Source organism: Musca domestica, unplaced genomic scaffold (genome assembly GCF_030504385.1).
Source record: "Musca domestica strain aabys unplaced genomic scaffold, Musca_domestica.polishedcontigs.V.1.1 4, whole genome shotgun sequence".
NCBI lineage: Eukaryota > Metazoa > Arthropoda > Insecta > Diptera > Muscidae > Musca > Musca domestica.
In genome coordinates this window covers 17171899-17194322 of record NW_026712328.1, presented here as the reverse complement: position 1 = coordinate 17194322, position 22424 = coordinate 17171899, and the positions used below count along the sequence as shown (strand labels likewise).

General features: G+C 34.8%; 1 protein-coding gene across 3 annotated transcripts in view; it reads right to left on the bottom strand.

The window, feature by feature from the left end:
* The window catches only part of LOC101894995 (serine/threonine-protein kinase 32A), a 123402-nt gene that overhangs the window by 74543 nt on the left and 26435 nt on the right, over positions 1–22424 (bottom strand). For all 3 annotated transcript variants that reach the window (XM_059126762.1, XM_059126761.1, XM_059126760.1), the window contains exons 2-3: positions 7271–8173; positions 51–106 (exon numbers count right to left, since the gene is read on the bottom strand). In XM_059126762.1, the coding sequence (XP_058982745.1) occupies positions 51–106; positions 7271–7328 (114 nt within the window). In that variant the 5' untranslated portion in view covers positions 7329–8173. The remainder of the gene's footprint in view (positions 1–50; positions 107–7270; positions 8174–22424) is intronic.

The following is a 22424-nucleotide window of genomic DNA, read 5'->3' as shown; positions in this document are numbered from 1 at the left end:
ACAATTTTTCTACTAAACACAAAATAACTATAAATTGACAATTTACTTACCTTACCAAAGCTTCCTTTGCCAATGGCACGCAAGATTTGGAAGTGATCGAAATTAACTGAAAGAAAGAGAAGATTAAGTGAAAATTAATGGCGCTGAATTGCCATTCAGATTTTTTGGTTTTCAATTTTGTTCCTTCTTTTTGTGAGACATTGACAAGTGGAGCTAATTAGCGAAACATGACGTTTGAGTCAAAGAAAAGAATGAACGGAGAACAGGTATTCACTCTATGGTGACTGCTTAAACTCATTTGTAATTGCATCGTCATCGTTTGCAAATTCAATAGAATTTTGTTTAAGTGTTCTAATTAATGAATAATAATGAAGTAGTTTCGTTTTTGTTCTTGTTCTTTACAGGTGGTTTCGGCGAATTGTAAAGCTGGAAAATGTAATGACGATGCAAATGTGTTACAAGCAAAATGTATGGGTTATTTTGAGATGAAACTTAAATATGAAAACTTGGAAAAATTTGTACTTCATTTAAAACCCTCTTATATAGTTGTTTAGCCCCGTTCACAAATATCCATAAATATCAATAAAACTTTTTATAGAAGAAAAACTCAACCTAGGTCAGTCTCTATTTTGTAATTCTAAGAAAAATATGTTTAGAATAAATGTACGTTTAGAATAAGTGACCAAATTTTGGGTGAGTATAATATGTCGATGGGACATGGAAACCTCTTATATTAAGAACAAGAAACAAATATTCATATCATGTTTTAGAGTTTCATAAAGTTTTCCGGCATACCTTAAGTTTGATTAGGCCACAAATTTTGTAACACCTTGAAATATTGGTCTCCGATATAGAAAACTTTATATGGATCTTTCTATCTCGCCGAGCTGAGTGGATCTAACTATGTATGTCCGTCCGTCCGTCGCAATTATGGGAATTATTATCCTCACGAAATTGAAAATAGAGGTGGGGTAAGGGTCAGAATAGAAGCCTATTGTTTTTGCAGATTGATCCCAAAACATTTAGGAGTTGAAATGTACAAAAACAGAAAAATGTTATGATTTTGCTGTTGCTCTACAGGCCTCAACTATAAACTGATCGACGCGGAATTTTGTATGGAGTCAGAGTTTAGGGCTGGGCAGGGGTCAACCAAATTGGACGGTCATCGGAGATTTGGCGGGTAGCATAAATCACAACTTTTATGTAAAACAAGTAAAAAAAACATTAAGTTCCACATGACCCACAAATACCAATTTTTAGACACATGGGAAAATGTGGCAAAAATCATCAAAATATCGAATATCGGGAGGTACTGCTATATGGGATCCAAAAACGTGAACCTATACATACAATGTTTCGCCAACGGAGCTAGAACCCATTAGGACACACAAATACTAATTTTTAGACAAATTCGGGAAGAAATGTGGAAAAAAAACATCAAAATACCGAATATTGGGAGGTACCATTATATGGAAGCTATACCAAATCGTGGACCTATACATGCAATGTTTCGCCGCCAACTAACCCTGTGTGACCTACAAATACCAAATTTCAGACAAATCCGTGAAAAAATGTGGCAAAAATCATTATACGAGGACTATACCATAACGTGAACCGATATATCTCATTTTCAATACCAACCATCGTAGACACAATACAAATTGTTCTGATAAATGTTGACGCTCTACGTCAAATAATGTGTTCTGTATCGTGATCTCAACAGACAGACGGACATCGTTAAATCGTCTTATAATTTTATGCTGATTATGAATATATATACTTTATGGGGTCTACGACGGATATTTAAGGATGTTACAAACGGAATGACACCACCTTTCCAAGGTGAAGGGTATAAAAATACGAAAATTTTCATTAAGCCGTGAATATATACACTTTTGACAATTACGGTGATGCTAAAATATGGGATATATAGCAAAATTAGGTACATGTACAGTGTGAGATGAAAAAACTGCAACAATCTTCAGACTGCTGTCATTTCTAAACCACTGTTCCGATAGTTGTTAAAATTATTCCAGTGACATTTCATTATATTGTTTACAAGCGTACAAAAGCATTTTGATGAGAATTTTCCAGAAAAAAAGTTATTCGTGATATTCGAGCCAAAGGTGACCAATTCGAACAAATCTAAACTTATTCTAAAATTTGATGCTATTTTCAACATTTTTTGCTTTCATTCAATAAAATTAAAACAAGTAAAAAAGCTGCACCATTTGGTAAAAATTTGGCAATTTTCAAAAAAAATAAAATCCATTAAAAATTCTGTTAAAATCTTAAAAATACCGAATGTAGCCGTATATTAGGGTACGACGTGGACCAGCATAGGCAACTTTTGTCACAAGCTATTGCAATATTCAAATGCGAAACTTGAAAAAAATTTGTTTATAATGTAGCTAAAATCATCAAAATACCGAATATAAGGAGGTACCATGGGGGTTATAAAACGTGGACCTACACAGACAATTTCTGGCATATGCTGGAGTATCCATTACGAACTTCAAATACAAAATGTAAACTAATTCCGGTAAATAATGTCGTTAAAATCATCAAAATACCGAATATCGGGGGTACCGTTATATGGGGGCTATAAGAAAACGTGGACCTGCACAGACAATTTTCTGTCATAGGCTGTAGTATTCATTACGAACTTCAAATACTAAATTTGAAATAGTTCCGGTAAATAATGTCGCTAAAATAATCAAAATATCCAATATCGGGAGGTGCCGTTATACGATATACGGGCTATACGAAGACGTGGACCTACATGGCCCATTTTCTGTCTTAAGCCGTAGTATCTATTACGAACTTTAAATACCATTTTTGAAACAATTCCGGTAAATAATGTTGCTAAAATCATCAAAATACCGAATGTCGGGTGGTATCGTTATATGGGGGCTATTCGAAGACGTGGATGTACATCGTCTATTTTCTATCTTAAACCGTAGTATCTATTTCGAACTTTAAATACCATTAATGTCGCTAAACCAAATAATGTCGCTAAAATCATCAAAATACCGAATATCGGGTGGTACCGTTATATGGGGGCTATACAAAGACGTGGACCTACATGGTCCATTTTCAATACCAAAAGTCCTGCAGACATAATACATATTTGAGTAAAAATCATATCATCATATCATCCTACCTCATTTCGTTCGGAAGCTAGAGCGATTTCCACAGACGGACAGACGGACGGACATTGCTAAATCGACATAGAATTTTATGCTGATCAAGAATATATATATACTTTGTGGGGTCTTAAATGTATATTTCGAGGTGTCACAACGGAATGAACCGCTGGACAGATTTTCACAATTCTCCTCTATTCGGAATGGTATTTTGTCAGAAAAGGATAAAATCTAAGACAACCGCTTAAAAATACGACAAAATAAATATTTTGTTATTCTTTTTTTTTAATTTGTCAAATTTTTTATCGCATGCATTTTTTTTTTATTTGATTTACAATTTTGAATTGTACATTTTCTAAATGTCTTCACCCCCAACACTAGGTGTTGAGAATATTATATACAGGTCGTAATTACCGTTCAATCCTCATGAAATTTAGCATGGAGTACGGTTAGTGTCAGTGTACATTTATGCTTCAAATTGATTAAAAAAAAACTAAAATTTTCCTGTTTTTGCAGTCGCTCTACAGGTCACAATTGGAGACGAATCGACATGGAATTTAGCATGGGGAGAGAGTTAAGGACAGGAATTCTAACATTTTGGATGACCATTGGATTATATTTAGCTGTAAAAAGGACCACAACTTTCGTCTGAAATTGTGGTAATTACCTAACAACGAGTGCGCAAATATTGGGCAAATGCCCCCGGTCGAAAAGCTAAGGGTAACTTCTGGGCAGTTCTTTATGACAATTACCACATCTACATCAGCATACAATTCTATGCGGATTCAACTATGTCCGTTCGTCTGTGGAAATCACTCTAGCTTCCGAACGAATGCTCAGATGTATTTAAGGTCCGTAAAATTTGAAATGGGCCACGTAAGTATACGTTTAGGTATAGCCCCCATATAACTGAACCTGCCGATATTCTGTATTTTGATGATTTGTGTCACACTTTTCTCGGAATTTGTCTACGATTGGGGCACTACCTTCTATGTCGAAAAAATTGTCTGTACAATTCCAAATCTTTGTCTAGTCCCCATACAACTGTACCTTCCAATATTTGATTTTTTGATGATTTAAGATATTAATCTTGTATACATACAAAAATCTAGTCTGCCACACTGAAAGTAAAAAATAAAACTTCTAAAACAAAATATTTACTAACAACTGTGTATGATATAGCAAAACTTCGAAGGAAAACTATTTCTTTTTTAAGTGACGTATATTTTTTTAAGTACGTATACACTAAAATTTAAATTCTTTTAAAAAATGGACTTACAGTATTTACGAGCTCAGCAGGTAATATTTTATTTTTCTCTTAACGAATTGAGGGAATAACATACGAGTTTTGTTTGTGCTCGTTGCTAAATTCCGCATTTATTCTTTTCTAGTGATAGACCGACCAACCTTTGTGTAAACGAAATATTCGGTATGCTCATCTTCAGGATGGTGTTTCGCTTAAAGTGAACAAAACAGACATTTGTTCCTTTCAAATGATGACAGTTTTCATGTTAAACAGAATTCTCTGAATGTTAAACGACACGCTTTCCCCCTCTTCTCGACATAGCTCAAGGCAAATTCCAACATGAAGTATGTCATTTACAACAAATGGCCCGGCACTCATGGCCAAGAATGGATTTTAAACAGGCGGCGATGATGTTGAATGACGAAGGAGAGGAAAATGAGGGTTACACCAATTCCATCTGAGAGAAAGTGTATAGAAAGCAGAACTGCAATGCATTTTGAATAATCGATATTTATTTTTTGTATTTATATTTTTTATTCGTATTTATTTTAAACTGGCATAGTTTCAAAAAAAAAAAAAAAAAAAAAAAATCTGATTAGAAAAAGTTCGATAAAATAATTAAAATATCAAATAACGGGTGGTATAGTTATATGGGGCTATAGGAAAGCATGGATTTCCACAGCCAATTATCTACCAGAGAAGGCATATTGTAAACTGCTAACACTAATTTTGAGAAATTCCGAATGTCAGAAAGTAATGGTATTAATGGTATTGGGGTACAATTCCTTCCAAAAATGTGACGTCAATCATCAAAATGCCGAATATGGTTTGGTACAGTTATATGTGGGCTTATGTACATAATTTTCTATAAGATAGTACCTATTGTCAACACCAAATAGCAACTTTGAAGCAATGAAGTCGAGCATTGTCGCCCAAGTCATTAAAATACCGAATATAGGGAGGTGACGTTATATGGTTTGGTTTAGGGTGTACGGATGAAGGTAGAATTTTGAAATTGTATGTTGGTGTTCCCGTCGATTGTATGTTTGTGATAAAGAGGTGGTTTTGGAAATGTGTGCAGTATGTATATTTGCAGTACTATATTTGGTAGTGTTTGCAGTTTGAGATTTGGTATTAGGATGGATATGCGTGCAATAATTGTACTAAATTTGGTAATGGGTGAAATTTGATGTTATGGTTACTGTTGGTATCTATGGTTAAAGTACGGAGTTTTTTTTTAAATGCTTATTATTATTGTTAAAAAAGTATTAAATTTGGTATTGGGTGACGAGATAGAACTAACGTCCTGCCTGGATGTCACTGTTGGTGACATGTGGTTAAGATATGGAGGTGGTTATGGAAATGTGTACTGTAAATGTTCGAAAAGTACTAAGTGGTATTTAATTGGGTATCAGATGAAGGAACAGAGATGAAATCCTGAAATTTGATATGGATGTCACTGTTGGTGTCTGTAGTACGTACTATATTTGTACTAAACGGTACTAATTTGGTAATAGAGAATTTGATATTGCAATCTGTATTGGTATGAGATATAAAGGTGGTTGTGAATTTTGAGAACTAATAAATAAGAAAGCAGCTAAGTTCGGCCGGGCTGAACTTTTTATACCCTCCACCATTTGGAAGAAACTTGAAAAAAAAATCCGTCGAAAAATACCGTTCAAATAAAAATCGTTATATGGAGGCTATACTGTATTAACGGTTCTAAATTTTAAATACGAAATTTTAAAACAATTCCGGTAAATAATATCGCAAAAATCATGAACATTTTGAATATCTGGGGGTACCGTTGTATGAGCGCTATGCTAAAATGTGGACCTATTTAAAAAATTCTCTTGTAGGGGTAATATAAGGGGGGTAAAGTAAAAATTGGCTGAAATAATCAAAATACAGAATATCGGGAAGTACCGTTATATGGGGTGTATACTATATTGTGGACGTATATAGACAATTCTCTTCTAGGGAGTAAAGTACTCACAAGGAATTCCTTGCGAGGATTTTCAGACAATTCCGTTGAAAAATGTGGCTAAAATGTTGTATGGGGCTATACAAAATCATGGACCCTTATAGACAATTCTCTTCTAGGGAATAAAGTACTTACAAAGAAGTCCTGGTGTGGATTTTCAGACAATTCGATTGAAAATTTGGCAAAATAATCAAAATACCGAATTGGGGGGTACCTTTTTATGGGGGGTATTAGATATCGTGGACCTGTATAGACAATTCTCTTAAAGGGGATAACGTACTCAAAAAGAACTTTTTGTGTGGATTTTTAGGCAATTCCATTGAAAAATATGGCTACAATTATCAAAATACCGAATATGGGGGTACCATCGTGAACCGATGTAGCCCATCTTTGAACTTGACCTGCCTGCAGACAAAAGACAGATCCGTGCAAAATTTTAGCTTCCTATCGTCATTCGTTTTGACTGGGGCGTGACAGACGAACAGGGCTAATTCGTCTTAGAATTTTACGATGATCAAGAATATATATACTATAGGATACAAAAAGACATAGCACGAACTTTTGGAACGAATCTAAATTATAAGGTGGATATTTCATTGAAGAAGTATCGGGCACTTGTTCTCATGCTGCCTTATTGCAATTTCACATTCGAAATGGTGTAATGGTAAGTACATTTTGACAACAGTAAAACCTCTGCTTGATGTACTTATCAAAAACATTCGTCAAAACATTATCGACTTCTTATCACTTTCGAAGATCCACTTTGTTCAGGCAATATTGGTTATTTTTGGAAAATCTTGTTTTATTTTCCTACGAAATTGTCAATTTGTAGAATGTCATACTGTGTGTACATTTCATTCATAAGCTTTATGTCTCTGTGATATTAGTACTTACCATCATCATCATTATAAAGACTATTATCTGAACGATTTGATGAATTTGCTGCCCCCATGCTGCATATGGCGCCCAACGTACCAACGATGGTGTTCAGCTCAAAACAGCGCAATTCTATTGAAACGCTTTAGAGGATAATGAAATCCTTATTAGATTGTTTGGCATGTCATTGATGGCTGAATAGCCGTGACAGATGTTTGGCTCAAGGAAACAATTTTCTACGATGTCGTTGTAGTTGTTGTTGGTATCGGAGGTTTTTGATATTTGCTCGTTTCTCTTTGTATTCAATAATTTCATTTGATTTAGCTTTTTATGCAAAAGTGAATAGCTGATGTCCTCCTCTCTTGTCGCTGCCGTTGTCGTTGTTGTCGTTTTCTATTCACAGATTAAAGCACAGTTTAGCTTTTCGCGATTTACATACAGACGTAGGCACTTGTGTGCTGTTGCCGCTGCCGTTCAACACTGCGAAAAACTTGTGGCCACGTATAAACACAATTCATTGCCGACACGATGTGCTAGGACTGAGGGCGGAAACGGAACTCAAAAACAATAATCCCAACACTTGAGCTCAGTGACATTCATGGTGACTATCTTCTAAAAGGGATTAAATGCAACAACGAATACAACCACAATCGCCGTTTATGCAATCTTCTCCTGCGGGCCCGAGCGCTTTTTGTGGTGGAAGCACGTTTGTCGGCAAACGGAAGCAAAATGTCCTGTCGCTATTGCTGTAGTTGCTTTGCATTCAGCATTCATTCCATTCCGCTGTATCCCGTTCAACAGTTGGTTGCCATTCACAAAACACGATTTGTAAGTGTTTAAAAGGCGCCTTCTTTTTCCATTCATTAACACAGATGTTGTCGTGACAGTTTTATGGCCTCACTCGGTGCGTTTGTTTTTCCGCTGTAAATGAGAGCGCAACAAAATGTTAAATTAGCTAGATTAATTAGATGTTAATTTTAATTAGTTTTTTTTTCTTCTTGCTGGCAGTAATTCGTTATATTCAACTCCTAATGTTGGACACATTTAAGTAATTGGATTTGTGTTAAAACAAAAAGTTTATCTTGAAACTCATTACGGAGGGTAGGGAACACAAACAGTCCTCAGCATGTGTCAATGCGGGCTGTGATTTAGTTAATATTTGCCACAAAGAATGTAGCATTTCAGAGCTGTAACAAGAAATAGGCTATTTTTATTTGCTAAAATATTTAGAGACATTAATTTATGAAATATGTATACCTTTTTGGAATTTCTTTATTTTGCATTTTTCGGATATATGAAACAATGCAATGCAAAAAGTAAGATTTCGGCAGACAATATTTAAATTTGCACCATTTACTTTATTTTGGTCCTTGCAACTGCTAATAGTATAAAAAATAATGTTGAGAAATTATCAGCTCTGACAATTGTTTCAATTGAAAAATTCAATTTTTTTTTTTTATTTTTAAAATCCCTAAGCGCTTTGGGAGCTAAATAGGGGGGAAAAAAAGGGGGTGATAATTGGCGAACTCTCTTTTGGAGAGGTAGGAGGTATATTGCCACACGAAAAAACAGACTTTGTCTGTGTGCCTTCATGTTATATTTGCGATGCTGTTTCTTTTATGAACTTGACCATATCATGCAGGTGTTCCCAGTGATGTTTGGCTATGAAATCTTCGACGGTGAAGATTCCATTGAAGGATTTGTACTTGCTTCTGATGTTGTCATGTTTGGTGCAACTGAACAATATGTGTAAAATGGTTTCTTCTGCGTTGCATGTTTCGCAGTCGGCTGAGGGTACCGCATTCATTTTATAAAGGGTGCTCTTGCTGAATGTATGGTTGGACAAAATTCGATTCATCATCTTCTGGTCGTCAGGGTGTAATTTGGATTTTTTATACCAGGGGGTTCTTTCTGGTTTGGTGAAAATTTTGATGAAGTGGGAATTACTGTGCTCTGCAATCCTGGAGTATTCTTCTGACCAGTCTTCCCATATTTTGAAAATTCAAATTTTAAAAGAAAAACAGAAGTACATCAAGGCCTATATTGCATAGAATATAGCAAGGTAGATTTATATAATAATCGCAATGGGCTATGTTTATAATCAAACTAGGAAATACCCGTTAGTTCGAATGCGGGAAAAGAAAGTTATATTAAGTAACTTTATGTGTGTTTATACCCTACAACACTATGTGTTGGGTATAGTATAAGTTTGATTGGGCCAAAAATTATGTAACACCTCGAAATAATTGTTTCCTATCTCGCCGAGCTGAGTCGATCTAGCTCTGTATATCGGTACGTCCGTCTGTCCATGTTAATTTGTAATCACTCTACAGGTCGCAATTATGGCCCGATCCTCATGAAATTGAAAGATGGGGTTAGAGTCAGAATAGAAACCTATTATTTTTGAAGATGATCGCAAAATAGTTAGGGGTTAAAATGGACCAAAAATTGAAAAATGTCCTAATTTTTCAGTTGCTTTACACATCGCAATTATAGACCAATCGATGCGGAATTTAGCATGGGTCTAGAGTTTAGGGCTGGGCAAAAGCCTTCCAATTTGAATGGTCATCGGGCAATATTTAGGTGGTGAAATGGACCCTAATTTTCAATTGTACCACGAATATTTTTAATCCCGGCGAAATCACAAATAGACGAACAGGTCAATTCTGACCGTTACGTAGATGCTGATAGTAAATATATCGGATATATATAGCGAAATATATACAATGTGTATATACAAAGGAAGGGGATGTTAGTTAGAATGCTTATATCTCAAGAATGGCTGGACCGATTTTGACAAATTTTGTCAATTTAGAAAGCCCTCTTGTCATAAAAGAATAAAATCTAAAAAAATCGCATAAAAAGATATCAGTTATGATGTTAATATATATTTTGTAGGATTTTGTGAAATATATATTTTTCATATATTTTATCGCATGCGATTTTTTCAATTTGACTTATAATATTGAAGTGTATATTTTGTAATATTTTTTCCCTTGACAACACAGGTTGGGGTTATTATATACAGATTGCAATTATCGTCCGACTTCAGAAGGGTAGAGTTATTCTCAGAAGTGCTAGGCCTTTTGCTTTTAAAGATGTTCGCAATGTATTTAGGTGTTGAAATGGGCCAACAACAATAAAAGTTCCTGATTTTGCCACCGTTATAAACATTTCTATTCTACCGAAACGCAAACTTCTGGCTTTTCATGCTGATTTCGTTGCCGAATGTAGCGAAACATCGTAGACAAGCCAATCATATATAGCATTTTCAGATTAAATGAAACCTTTTGCAATTCAAAAGAAACTTTTTGCAGCGGGAATGAAACCTTTTGCAGTGGAATTGAAACCTTTTGCAGTGGAAATGAAACCTTTTGCAGTGGAAATGAAACCTTTTGCAGCGGGAATGAAACCTTTTGCAACCGAAATGAAACTTTTTGCAAATCAAATGAAACTTTTTGCAAATCAAATGAAACTTTTAGATTTTTAGAAGGAAAAATAACAAAACATTCTTATTTTTAGTAGGTTTAGAATTTCCACTTATCTGTCTATTGAAATCACGACTGCTCTATCTCCATAATCAATAAAGCTGCGAAGCGGGAATCCTTTATTAGGTAAGATTCATAGTATATTATAACTATAACAAATTGTGATAAAGCTTAATTTCACATTTCAGTCCTGGCCATACCTATAAAGGGCAAAATTTGTTTAAACTTCTCTTTTTAGCGTTAAGCATTTGGAATTTAATAATATGGAAGCATTATATATCAAATCAATAAAGAACCATTTGTTATTACAATAATTGAAAATTTAAGAAATGATATAAATAAATGTAGATATTTATAATCAATAAAAAATCCTCTTGTCAGTATATTAGTTATATTATTATAAATTTTTAATTGATTTAATTTAAAAACTACTAAAAATAAAAATGTTTTGTTATTGTTCCTTCTATAAATTTTAAAGTTTCATTTGATTTGCAAAAAGTTTCATTCCAGTTGCAAATGGTTTCATTTCGGTTGCAAAAGGTTTCATTTCCGCTGCAAAAGGTTTCATTTCCACTGCAAAAGGTTTCATTTCCCCTGCAAAAGGTTTCAATTCCACTGCAAAAGGTTTCACTTCCGCTGCAAAAAGTTTCATTTGAATTGCAAAAGGTTTCATTTAATATGAAAATGCTATAGACGCGTCTACATTTTGAGATACAGAGGGGCATCTTGCATTTGAATATGATCGCAAAATATTTAGGTGTTCAAATGAACCAAAAACAGAAAAGTTTTCCTGATCACACAATTATTCGATGACCATTGGATTATATTTAGCTGTAACTAGCAGCACGATGGAGTGCGTAAGTATTGGGCAAATGTCCCTGGTCAAAGAAACTATGGGTAATATATTGACATAACTTCAAAAGCGAAATCTTCCGCAATGGATTTGGACATAAGAGGACTTCTAACATATTGTAGTGTTGTAGGGTATCACATGATCGGTCCCGCACGACTATAGTATTTGCTTACTTGTTTTATCTCGTACCAAACTTAGCGCATTTAAGTTCTTTTGGCTCACGCATTGTTCCAAAACGTGTATTCCAAATTTCAGATTTTCGGCTTCCCTTTTCCAAATACTAAAGCTAATATTATAGGTGAGATGAAAAAACTACAACCAAGTTCAGACAGCTTTTAAAATTATTCCAGTAACAGCTCATAATATTGTTTAAAAGCGCACAAAATCATTCTGGTGAGAATTTTCCAGGAAAAAAGTAATTCGTGATGGAATTTACTTTATATTACTTTACTTTATATTTGGTTGGAAAACCACAAGTGGCTATCGTTAGAGCACGCCAGCATTTAAATGTGAATAAATCTTTTGCGTCTCTGATCATCGTTTGTTACCATGATACTGGTAGCGTAGCCCGACGTTAAAGAAGTGGACGGAAGAAAACAGCAACATCAACAGAAATGGTTCGAAAAGTAAAGAAGCGACTTGATCGAAACCCGCATCGCAGTGACCGAAAAATAGCTCGTGAGCTGAACATATCGCAATATTCCCTTCGGGAAATATTGAAAAATGATCTCGGGGCTCGCAACAGAAAGAAAATAGACTCAAAGGAGTTAAAAAGTTGCTTCGAAGGGGCAGTTGGCCGAAAGTGGTGAACTGCCGAGTTTGGTTTTCTCCGATGAGAAACATTCGTTGTCCAGCAGTTTGTAAACAAACAAAATGATCGTGTTTACTTGCCGAAGAGGTCAGCTGAAAATGTGCACCTTCAGTTGGCCACCAGAACTCAAGCGCCGGCCATGGTGATGGTGGGGCCGCCAAAACAGCCGATGGTCGCTCTCCGCTCGTATTAATCCACCGTGGCATCAGAATAAAGCCTTGGACACGCAAACATTTTGGCCGCAGATCTTGGATATTCCAACAGGACTCAGCACCATAGCAGTCAGCATGCGCCACCCAAGAATGGTTACAAAATGAGGTTCCTCGCTTCATTTTCAGCACACAATGACCATCAAAATCTCCGGATACCAATGCGTTGGATTATTGTGTCCAGAGTATCTTGGAAAGCAAGGGTGCACTAAAAAATACCTCAAGCTAGCGCTTGCCCGGAATGGCCCAAAATACCACAAATCTAAACTTATGCTAAAATTTGATGTTATTCATTCATTTTTTGCTATCATTCAATAAAATTAAAAAATATGAAATGAATTATGGCGTTTGACTTTGTTGCAGTTTTTTATCTCACCCTGTAGTGTGCATGATATCACTAAAAGAAGGATTATATTAAGAAATATATATCGGAGCGGAGTTACACAAAATGGAAACGTAGGTAACGAAATTCACCACATTTGGGCTGATATTAGCCATTATTTGCACAATAAACCTGAAATCGGATTAAGGATATATATGGGAACTATATCCAAATTTTAGCCTTTCTCTATAAAATTTGACAAAGGTATTTCCGAGCTTTAAAGACTTAAACGCCAAATCGAAAGAAATATATATATGGGAGCTATAGCTATATCTGAAACGATTTTCATCAAATTTGATGTACTTGCTTCTAGATTAAATTCGGCCAGATTTGTTCAATAGGGCCAAACAAATAGTGTTTGGAAAATTTCATCTCAATCGGAAAATAAATGCGACCTCCGTTATATGGGGGCTATTCGATATCGTGGAACTCCTTGTGTGGATTTTCAAAATGTGGCTAAAATCATCAAAATACCGAATATCGGGGGGTACCGTACAACAGACGTACAGACGGACGGACAGGGCTAAATCGTCTTAGAATTGTACGCTGATCATGAATATATATATACTTTGTTGGGTCTAAAATGATTATTTCGATGACGGAATGACGAACTTAATATACCCTCCATACTATGTTTGGTGGAGGGTATAAAAAAAATACAGAATCCCACTACTGATCAGATTTGTTTACGGCACGATTCGTAATTCATAGTAACATAATTTGTTTTTTGGTAAATGCTCTCATTTGGGATGAACACATTGACTCGTAGTTCTGAGAGTGATTGGAATGGAATGAAAATTGTTCTCCCAGAAAATTTTGTGTGGGGCTTTGACTAGATGTATAATAATTTAATTAATAATAATAATACAACTTATATATGAACGAAAAAGGACAATTTGGTACAGAAGCGTTTTGCCAAGTTAGTTGGATCGAACTAGTTCCTTACATGGTTCCGTGGACTCCGGTAATTTAAAACAAAACAGCGTATGAGTGATATGAAATTTATGAAATCATTACTCATATGTTTAGGAACTGGTGTACTGAAGTATGAACTAGATTGACACAACTCTAGATGAAAAAAATCTTCAATGACAAAACACATGTTGTTTACTCAATAACAAATAATAAACAAATCAACTCGTCAATTTATGACAATTATCTCGATTTCCTCAATCTTCTCACTCTTATCCTACTTTGCATTCATTGTACCATAACAAGTCTCAATTATAGTAGTTTCTTCGTTGTTTTTCCTACAATGTATTACATTAAATATTAAATTATTTACAAAATTTTTCCTAAGGCCCTAAGGGCGATTTTGATCCTAAAATATTTATTGGTTTTGATAATATTTTCCTTCCATATTCTAACGTTCGTAAAATTGTTCACTCACATGAACAAAATCCAAGGACTAAAAATTCAGGAGCTGCAATAAAATTAAATTCCTTCCATCTCACTCTTGGATCAAGTTTTCATTGCAACAAAGGATACTACATCCGTAAGAAAATATTCGTACAATATATGTTGTGTTGTTGATGTGCCCTTTGCCCTTCACAGTTTTATGTCTGTTTGTTTGTTTACTTCTCATTTTTTATATCCTGAAATCTTCCGGTCATTCTACAGAAAAAATATCTGTTCACTGCTCGTTTATCCATCACAGCGTCAAATGAATGTTTTTGTGGCCAGGATTTTTAAGTGATGCGCTTACGTCTGATGTCAGAGCTTTGTAGTTGGTGGAAAATCCGCTTAAGTTTATTACATTTTACTATCTCAACAAATTTAAACAAAAATAATCCTTAAATATTGCTACAGCAAATGCCACTTAAACTGCGATTATAGCCAGCCAACATTGTTGCTATCTATCCCGTCTGCTCTATATATGGCTGGAGAGATTACACAGAAATTTTCTAATAAAAACAGTTTGTTTCCGGATCATATGGTATTTTGTTGCTTTGTGAATGAAAGCGAGTGGAAAAAATGAGGAAACCGGAGAGGAAAGTAAAACGGAAATTTGCACAAATGTTGATATATTCCATGACAAAAATGTATTGTTATTCTAGAGACATGCCAAAACTTGAAAAATATTTTCAATTAAATGCGGATCGTTATAATATGTTTAGATTGTAAAGGTGGAAACACTTAGAACAGGTTTTTTATTCACTTAGGTCATCGTAAAAGAACAAAGGAGCGTAGGGTGAAGAAGAATAAAATACGGGTTCCAATTGAACTAAGTTAAGCCACATCTTTGTTGTTCTTTTACGAAGAAGCCAGCCGATGACTTAAACCTGCCTAAAGCTGGGAATACATAAAACGCTTATTTGGCTGGCTTAAGTCATCGGCTGGCTTCTTCGGAAATGAACAAGGGAGCCTAGGGTCAAAATCGAACTAAGTCAACCTAAAACTCCTTTGTTCCTCTACGAAGAAGCCAGCCGATGACTTAAGCCAGTCAAATAAGCGCCTTATGTATTCCCAGCTTAAAAAGCCTTCTATGCATTCCCGCCTTAAGAGCTCATGATAGTCATTTAGAAATAAAATTATATTTGTTGAAGCCTTTACCTACTGAGCTTAGGACAGCGGGTAGAATGGATCACTACTTTTGTGGGAAATATACCGACATTACTTACAGGCGATATCCGAAATACACATACATAGTATGGAGGGTATTTCAAGTTCGTCATTCCGTTTGTAACTCATCGAAATAATCATTTTAGACCCAAAAGAGTATATATATTCTTGATCAGCGTAAAATTCTAAGACGATTTAGCTCTGTCCGTCTTTTGCACGGTACCCCCCGATATTCGGTATTTTAATGATTTCAGCCACATTTTTCAATGAAATTCCACACAAGGTGTTCTTTGTGAGAACTTTACTCCCTGAAAGAGAGTTGTCTATATAGGTCCACGATATCGTATATCCCCCATATAACGGTACCCTTCGATATTCGGTATTTTGATGATTTCAGCCACATTTTTCAATGGAATTGTCTGAAATTCCACACAAGGGGTTCTTTGTGAGCACTTTACCCCCTGACATAGAGTTCTCTATATAGGTTCACAATATCGTATATCCCCCATATATCGGCACATTCCGATATTAGGTATTTTAAAGATTTTAACAGAATTTTACTTGTTTATGCTGATTTCGTTGACGAATAGCCAAATATCATATAGATGAGTCTAAATCCAGAGAGGCCTCTTGCTTTTAGAGATGATCGCAAAATATTTAGGGATTCAAATGAACCAAAAACAGAAAAAAATCCTGATCACACAATTGAAGCTAATCGATATGCCTGAGAAGAGATTTAAGGAGTTAGCCATGTCCGTCTGTCTGTCTGTTGTAATCACGCTATCTTTCGAACGAATTGAAATAGAAGGCTAAAATTTTGCACACATGTTTATTTTGCCAGTAGGCAAGTTCGTAAATGGGCCATGTAGGTCCACGTTTTCCTATAGCCCCCATATAACGGTAACTCCCGATATTCGGTATTTTGAATATTTTAGCGACATTTTTCATCGGAATTGTTCCATATTTGTCATCTGAAGTTCGAAATGATTACTACAGCCCGAGACAGAAAATTGTCTGTGCAAGTCCACGTCTTCGTATAGCCGCCATATAACGGTACCTCCCTATATTCGGTATTTTCATGATTTTAGCGACATTATTCACCGGAATTGTTTCAAATTTGGTGTTTGAAGTTCGAAATAAATACTACAGCATAATGCAGAAAATTTTCTATGCAGGTCCACGTCTTCGTATAGCCCCCATATAACGGTACCTCCGGTATTTTGATGATTTTAGCGTCATTGTTAACCGTAGTAGAACTATTGGAACTACAGTCTGTGACAGAAAATTGCCTATGCAGGTCCAGGTCTTCGTATAGGCCCCACATATATCAGTACCTCCTTATATTCGGTATTTTGACGATTTTAGGTACAATACTCACTGAAATTGTTTGAGATGTCGTATTTGAAGTTCGTAATGCCAGCTACAGCCTGTGATAGAAAATTGTCTATACAGGTCCAGGTCTTCCTATAGCTCCTATATAACGGTACATGCCTATGTACGGTATTTTGATGATTTTGGCTACATTATTTACCGTTTATTTCAAGTTTCGAATTTGAATATGTAGGTGCACGTCGTACAGGCCCTAATATAACGGTTATATTCGGTATTTTTAAAATGTTAACAAAATTTTTGGCGAATGTTATCTTTTTCGGAAGTTTTCAAATTCGTTCTAAATGGTGTTCAAATGGTATTCAAAGTTCGGCCCGGCCGAACTTACTGCTTTTTTACTTGTTCATTTTGAGTTCTCATTAGACGGATTAATGCCGCATAAAAGAATTAGGTCCACGTTTTGATATAAGTCCTATACAGTTGTGTCGGCAAATTTTCAACAGGTAATCTATTTGCCATATTACTGAAATAGCGACGGATGTAAGAAAAATTCGACCTGTTAAAATTTTTTAGTATCGGTCCACATATAAAGACCAATTTAAGGTGATTTGAAGGTATTGGGAAGTTCGAAATGGATACTACAGTCCAAGACAGAAAATTGTCTGTGCAGGTTGACGTCTTCGTATAGTCCCCATACAACGGTACCTCCGTTCGGTATTTCGATGAGTTTAGGTGCAATACCCATCGAAATTGATTGAGATGTCGTATTTAAAGTTCGTAATGGATGCTACAGACTATGACAGAAAATTGTCTATGCTGGTCCAGGTCTTCTCACAGCTCCAATATAACGGTACCTCCCTATATACGATATTTTGATGATTTTAGCTACATTATTCACCCCTTATTTCAAGTTTCGAATTTAAATTAGGTGATGACTTATGAAAAAAACAATGCCTATGTAGGTCTACGTCGTATAGACACCAATATAACGGCTATATTCGGTATTTTTAAAATTTTAACAGAAATTTTAAGGATTTTATTTCCAAATTCAAAGTTCGGCCCGGCCTACTGCTTTTTAACTTGTTATATTTAAGTATTTTCTAGACCCCTATATAACACATAACATAGTCAATGGCTTAAAATACAGAACTTTGAGATCCTAACCGGTAAAAATCTATCTAATTTCATTGACTATGTAAACCATTTGATCATAATTTTTCTGTTCAAAAGATTTGCATGACAGGACTTAATGACATAAGTTTGGAAAAAATGCACAAAATTTTTCAACATATGCTTACTCGTTATAATCAGAATTACGTTGGTGTTATGTGTTCTCAGTGAGTGAAAAATCCCCTTTTGATCCCATTAGCAAATCTCCAAAAGTTATTGACGATTTTCTGAAACAACAAGTTGACAACACTGTTTGGAACCCTTCTATAGCACGTATATAAATATACATGCATACACAAAGTAAGTTGTTAAGCCAGACAATGTCGTTAAAACCAAATGTCACTTTGAATTGGTGGGTAAGGTCATATGCCATAAATGAAACATTTCTGGTAAACCAAACTACAAACCAAAGGGGGTATTAATATGTATGTATGTATATAACGACACTACTGAGGATGAGATATTTTCAATTAAATAGAACTCAATTTTGTGCCAGCTAAAATTAAATGCTTAATTTAAAGAAGAGACACTACAATAAGCCTACTGTAAACCAAAGTGTATTTGGTGTTGATAATAGCTTACCTGCAATATTTTTTTCTGGCATAAATCTTTTTAAAGAACAAAAGTCTTTAAGGTGAGAATAAATAATAAGCTTTTTTGACTTACTTAGGTCGTCTCCTAGCTTCTTCGGAGTTTGAGTTTAAATAAGTTTTCGAAACATTGGAAACAAATATATACTCTAATTTAAAATTGACTTCACTTCAACTATGCATAACTTAAATACCCAGCTCTATAAATAAAAGTAGTGAAAACCCTGAAAATATTTAAAATGAGGCAGCACTATTATATATGTATGTTATTTAGCCCATACTATTTGAAGATAATATGTACATAATTTTATACGGCCAAACTGTGCCACATCGAAATAACGGTTTAAGACCATAGGTCTCTTTGGAGCAAATCCATTTCAAGACATTTGAAGTCGATCTAGGGGTTTCCGTCCGTCAGTCTGGCTGATTGGTAAGCACGATAAATCTCGAAGGGAGTATCCGATTTGGTCCAAACTTGGTAAATCGTAATATTATTATCAACCTTACATCTAGTTCTGAAATGGGCAATATCGGTGCACTCCTACTGATACCCTCAAAAAACTTAACTTTTATTAATTAATAATTTACTAATATAGCAAGGAAGGATTATGTAATTTTATTCAAACTTTCCCCATTATACGGTGCAAAAATGGACAATATCGGTCCACTCCATCAAATACCTCTCCCACAAAGGATCAAAATTTTAAATAATTATCTATATCTATAAAAGAGGAAAATGTTTGTTTGTTTGTTTGTAATTTATGGACTCGAAAACCGCTGAACAAATTTTCCTGAAAATTTCCATATATACTGCAACATCGCCTGAAAGTAACATAGGCTAAATAAATTTTTGAAATTCCACTTGGAACTGGAGATATAGCATCAAAATCGGAGGTACCTCCCAAAAATTTAGATTTTATATGCACATATCTATTGATCGATTCCTGATACAGTCTTCAAATTTGGAATACGTAACGGAATTTGGAACAAAAATAAGTTTGCCAAATTATATTGTAATCGGTTCAGATTTGGACATTGCTCCCATATATATTTTCGACCGATTTCGTTCATTTGATGCCTCAAACACAATATGAATGTTCGATTCCAATGAAATTTGGAATATGTGACGGGATTTGATCCGAAAATAAATTAGTCAAATTATATTGAAATCGGTTCAGATTTGGATGTAGCTCCCATATATATTTTCGGCCGATTTCAAGCATTTGATGCACCAAACACGCTATGTATCCCCAATTTTAATGAAATATGAAACGTGTGATGGATTTTATTTAAAAAATTGATTTCTCAAATTTTATTGAAGTCGGTTCAGATTTGGATATAGCTCCCATATACATTTTCGGCCGATTTCATGTATTTGGTGCAACAAACACGATATGTATGTCCAATTTTAATAAAATTTAAAGTAAGTAACGGAATTGGGAGCAAAAATGAATTTGTCAAATTATATTGAAATCGGTTCAGATTTCGATAAGGCTCCCATATATATTTTCGACCAATTTCATGTATTTGATGCACCAAACACGCTATGTATCTCTAATTTCAGTGAAATTTGGAATGTGTAGCGGAAATTAAAACGAATATACATTTGTCAAATTATATTGAAATCGGTTCAGATTTGGATATAGCTCCCACATATATTTTCAATCGATTTCGTTTATTTCATGCACCAAACACGATATGTATGTTCAATTCCAATGAAATTGGGAATGTGTGACCGGATTTTGATTAGAACCGGATTTTGATTTCAGATATTTGACGCACCAATTTCAATGAAATATGAAAGGTGTGGCGAAGTTTGGTGTAAAAACACAATAATTAATTTGAAATACGCTTATTACGGGGAAGTATGTTGCTACCTCGAATTCACTAATTGCAATAGAAATGCCACTTAACTTCAAAAGATTGCAGTTTCCTGCACGCTTGGTATTTGCTATGAAATAAATAAATCCGAAGTACAAACCCTTCGTGCATGCATGTCTTCTTACTGCTTTTCTAATGGTTTTGTTTATTTACGCATTAAAGTAGTGCAATAATTTTTTTTTTAATTTTTAAATTTGTTTTTTTTAACCAACATATATTTGTAAATAAAAATTTGAATGCATATAAAATCAAAAGGGGTAGCGAAGCGCACCGGGTTCAGCTAGTAACTCTTATAAAAGTCCGATAGTCTTCAAATTTCGCGTATCTCAATATTTCTACCAACACAAGGTTCAGTAAAAAGATGGGATATATCGGTCCACTTCACTCAACTTCTGGTACCTACCACGCAACGGGTCAACATTTTGCAAAATTTTATATCTCATGAAATGCGAAATAAGCACCCGATTCTCTTCAAATCTACATCTTAATATATCTTAATATATTTATTAAGGAGAGATCTGGTGTGAAGATGGGATATATTGGCCCAATCCTTCTGATTCCTCGCCCACAACGGGTCAAAATTATGAATAATTTGATCTCTCATAAAATTCGAAATAAGGATCTGATTGAACTACTAACACAAAATCTGCTGTGAAGATGGTAGATATCGGCCCACTCCTTCTTGTATCTCCACCACAAAGCTCATAATTTTGAACAACAAAACGCTCATAAAAGCAAAACAAGCTTACGATTATCTTTCAATTTTACAAATCCCAATGCTTTAACTAACGAAGGATCTGGTGTGAAGATTTAATTCATCGATTGACTCAATTTGGTATCTCCCATAGAAAGTGGTTACAATTTTGAATAAACAAAATTCTAATAAAATCTGAAATAAGCATCTGGTTCCTTCTAAGCTTCACACATTCCAATATTTACACTAACACATGATCTGGTGTGAAGATGGGATATATCGGCCCATTTCTTCTGGTGCCTTCCCCACAAAGGGTAACAATTTTCACTATTTATATCCCTCATAACTTGCGAAACAACGATGCTCGAAGTCAACTTGGTATATCTAAATATCTCTCTCAACCAGAGATCTGACGTGCAAATGGAATTTTCTACCCATTCCTTCTGGTACCTCCCCCACAAAAAGTAAAAAAAAAATGATTTGATTTGCTTTACATTTTGCAAAAGTAATAGCACATTTCAATATTTTCCAAAAATTATCAAATAACTCATATAAAGTGGAAAAAGTAGTCGATATAGTCCAAATCTGACACAGTGTAATAATATTTCAGACTTAAGGCATTTTTATGTTAGAGCTTTTTCCGGGTTAGCTTTCGTGATGAAGATTTATTTGAGGTATATACAATGTAATTGACAAGTTAAACCGACTGGGTTTTCTAAATCCTTCTCAACTTAAACGTACTATTGCATCAGATACGAAGTGGATAATTTTAGAATTTTCGGAATCTCCCCCATAAAGGCTCAAAATTTTAAATAAATATAACGAATATCAAAATATATTTAAATAAACCGACTGATTCCATTTAACTCGTTTTCTTTGATTTTTTCGTATGCCTTATCTGTCAATTAAAATAACTAGCTGGCCTGTCCGCGTTGCCGGCCCGTAGTTTTAGCCTTTAACGCATAGTTTTAAAAACATAATAATTCACAGATCTGGGTCACATACGTCGTTTAGTTATTATTATTTGAAAGAATGTTTTGTTCTTTCTTAAATGTAGAATTACCAACATTTGAGGTGGCTATATCACAATGTTGACCGACCTGATACTTTTTTTGAACAAATGATTCTTCATGTAACCCATAGGACTATATCGGAGCAGAATATTTAAGTTGTGTATGGTTAAGTTATAAAAAATGGACCCTA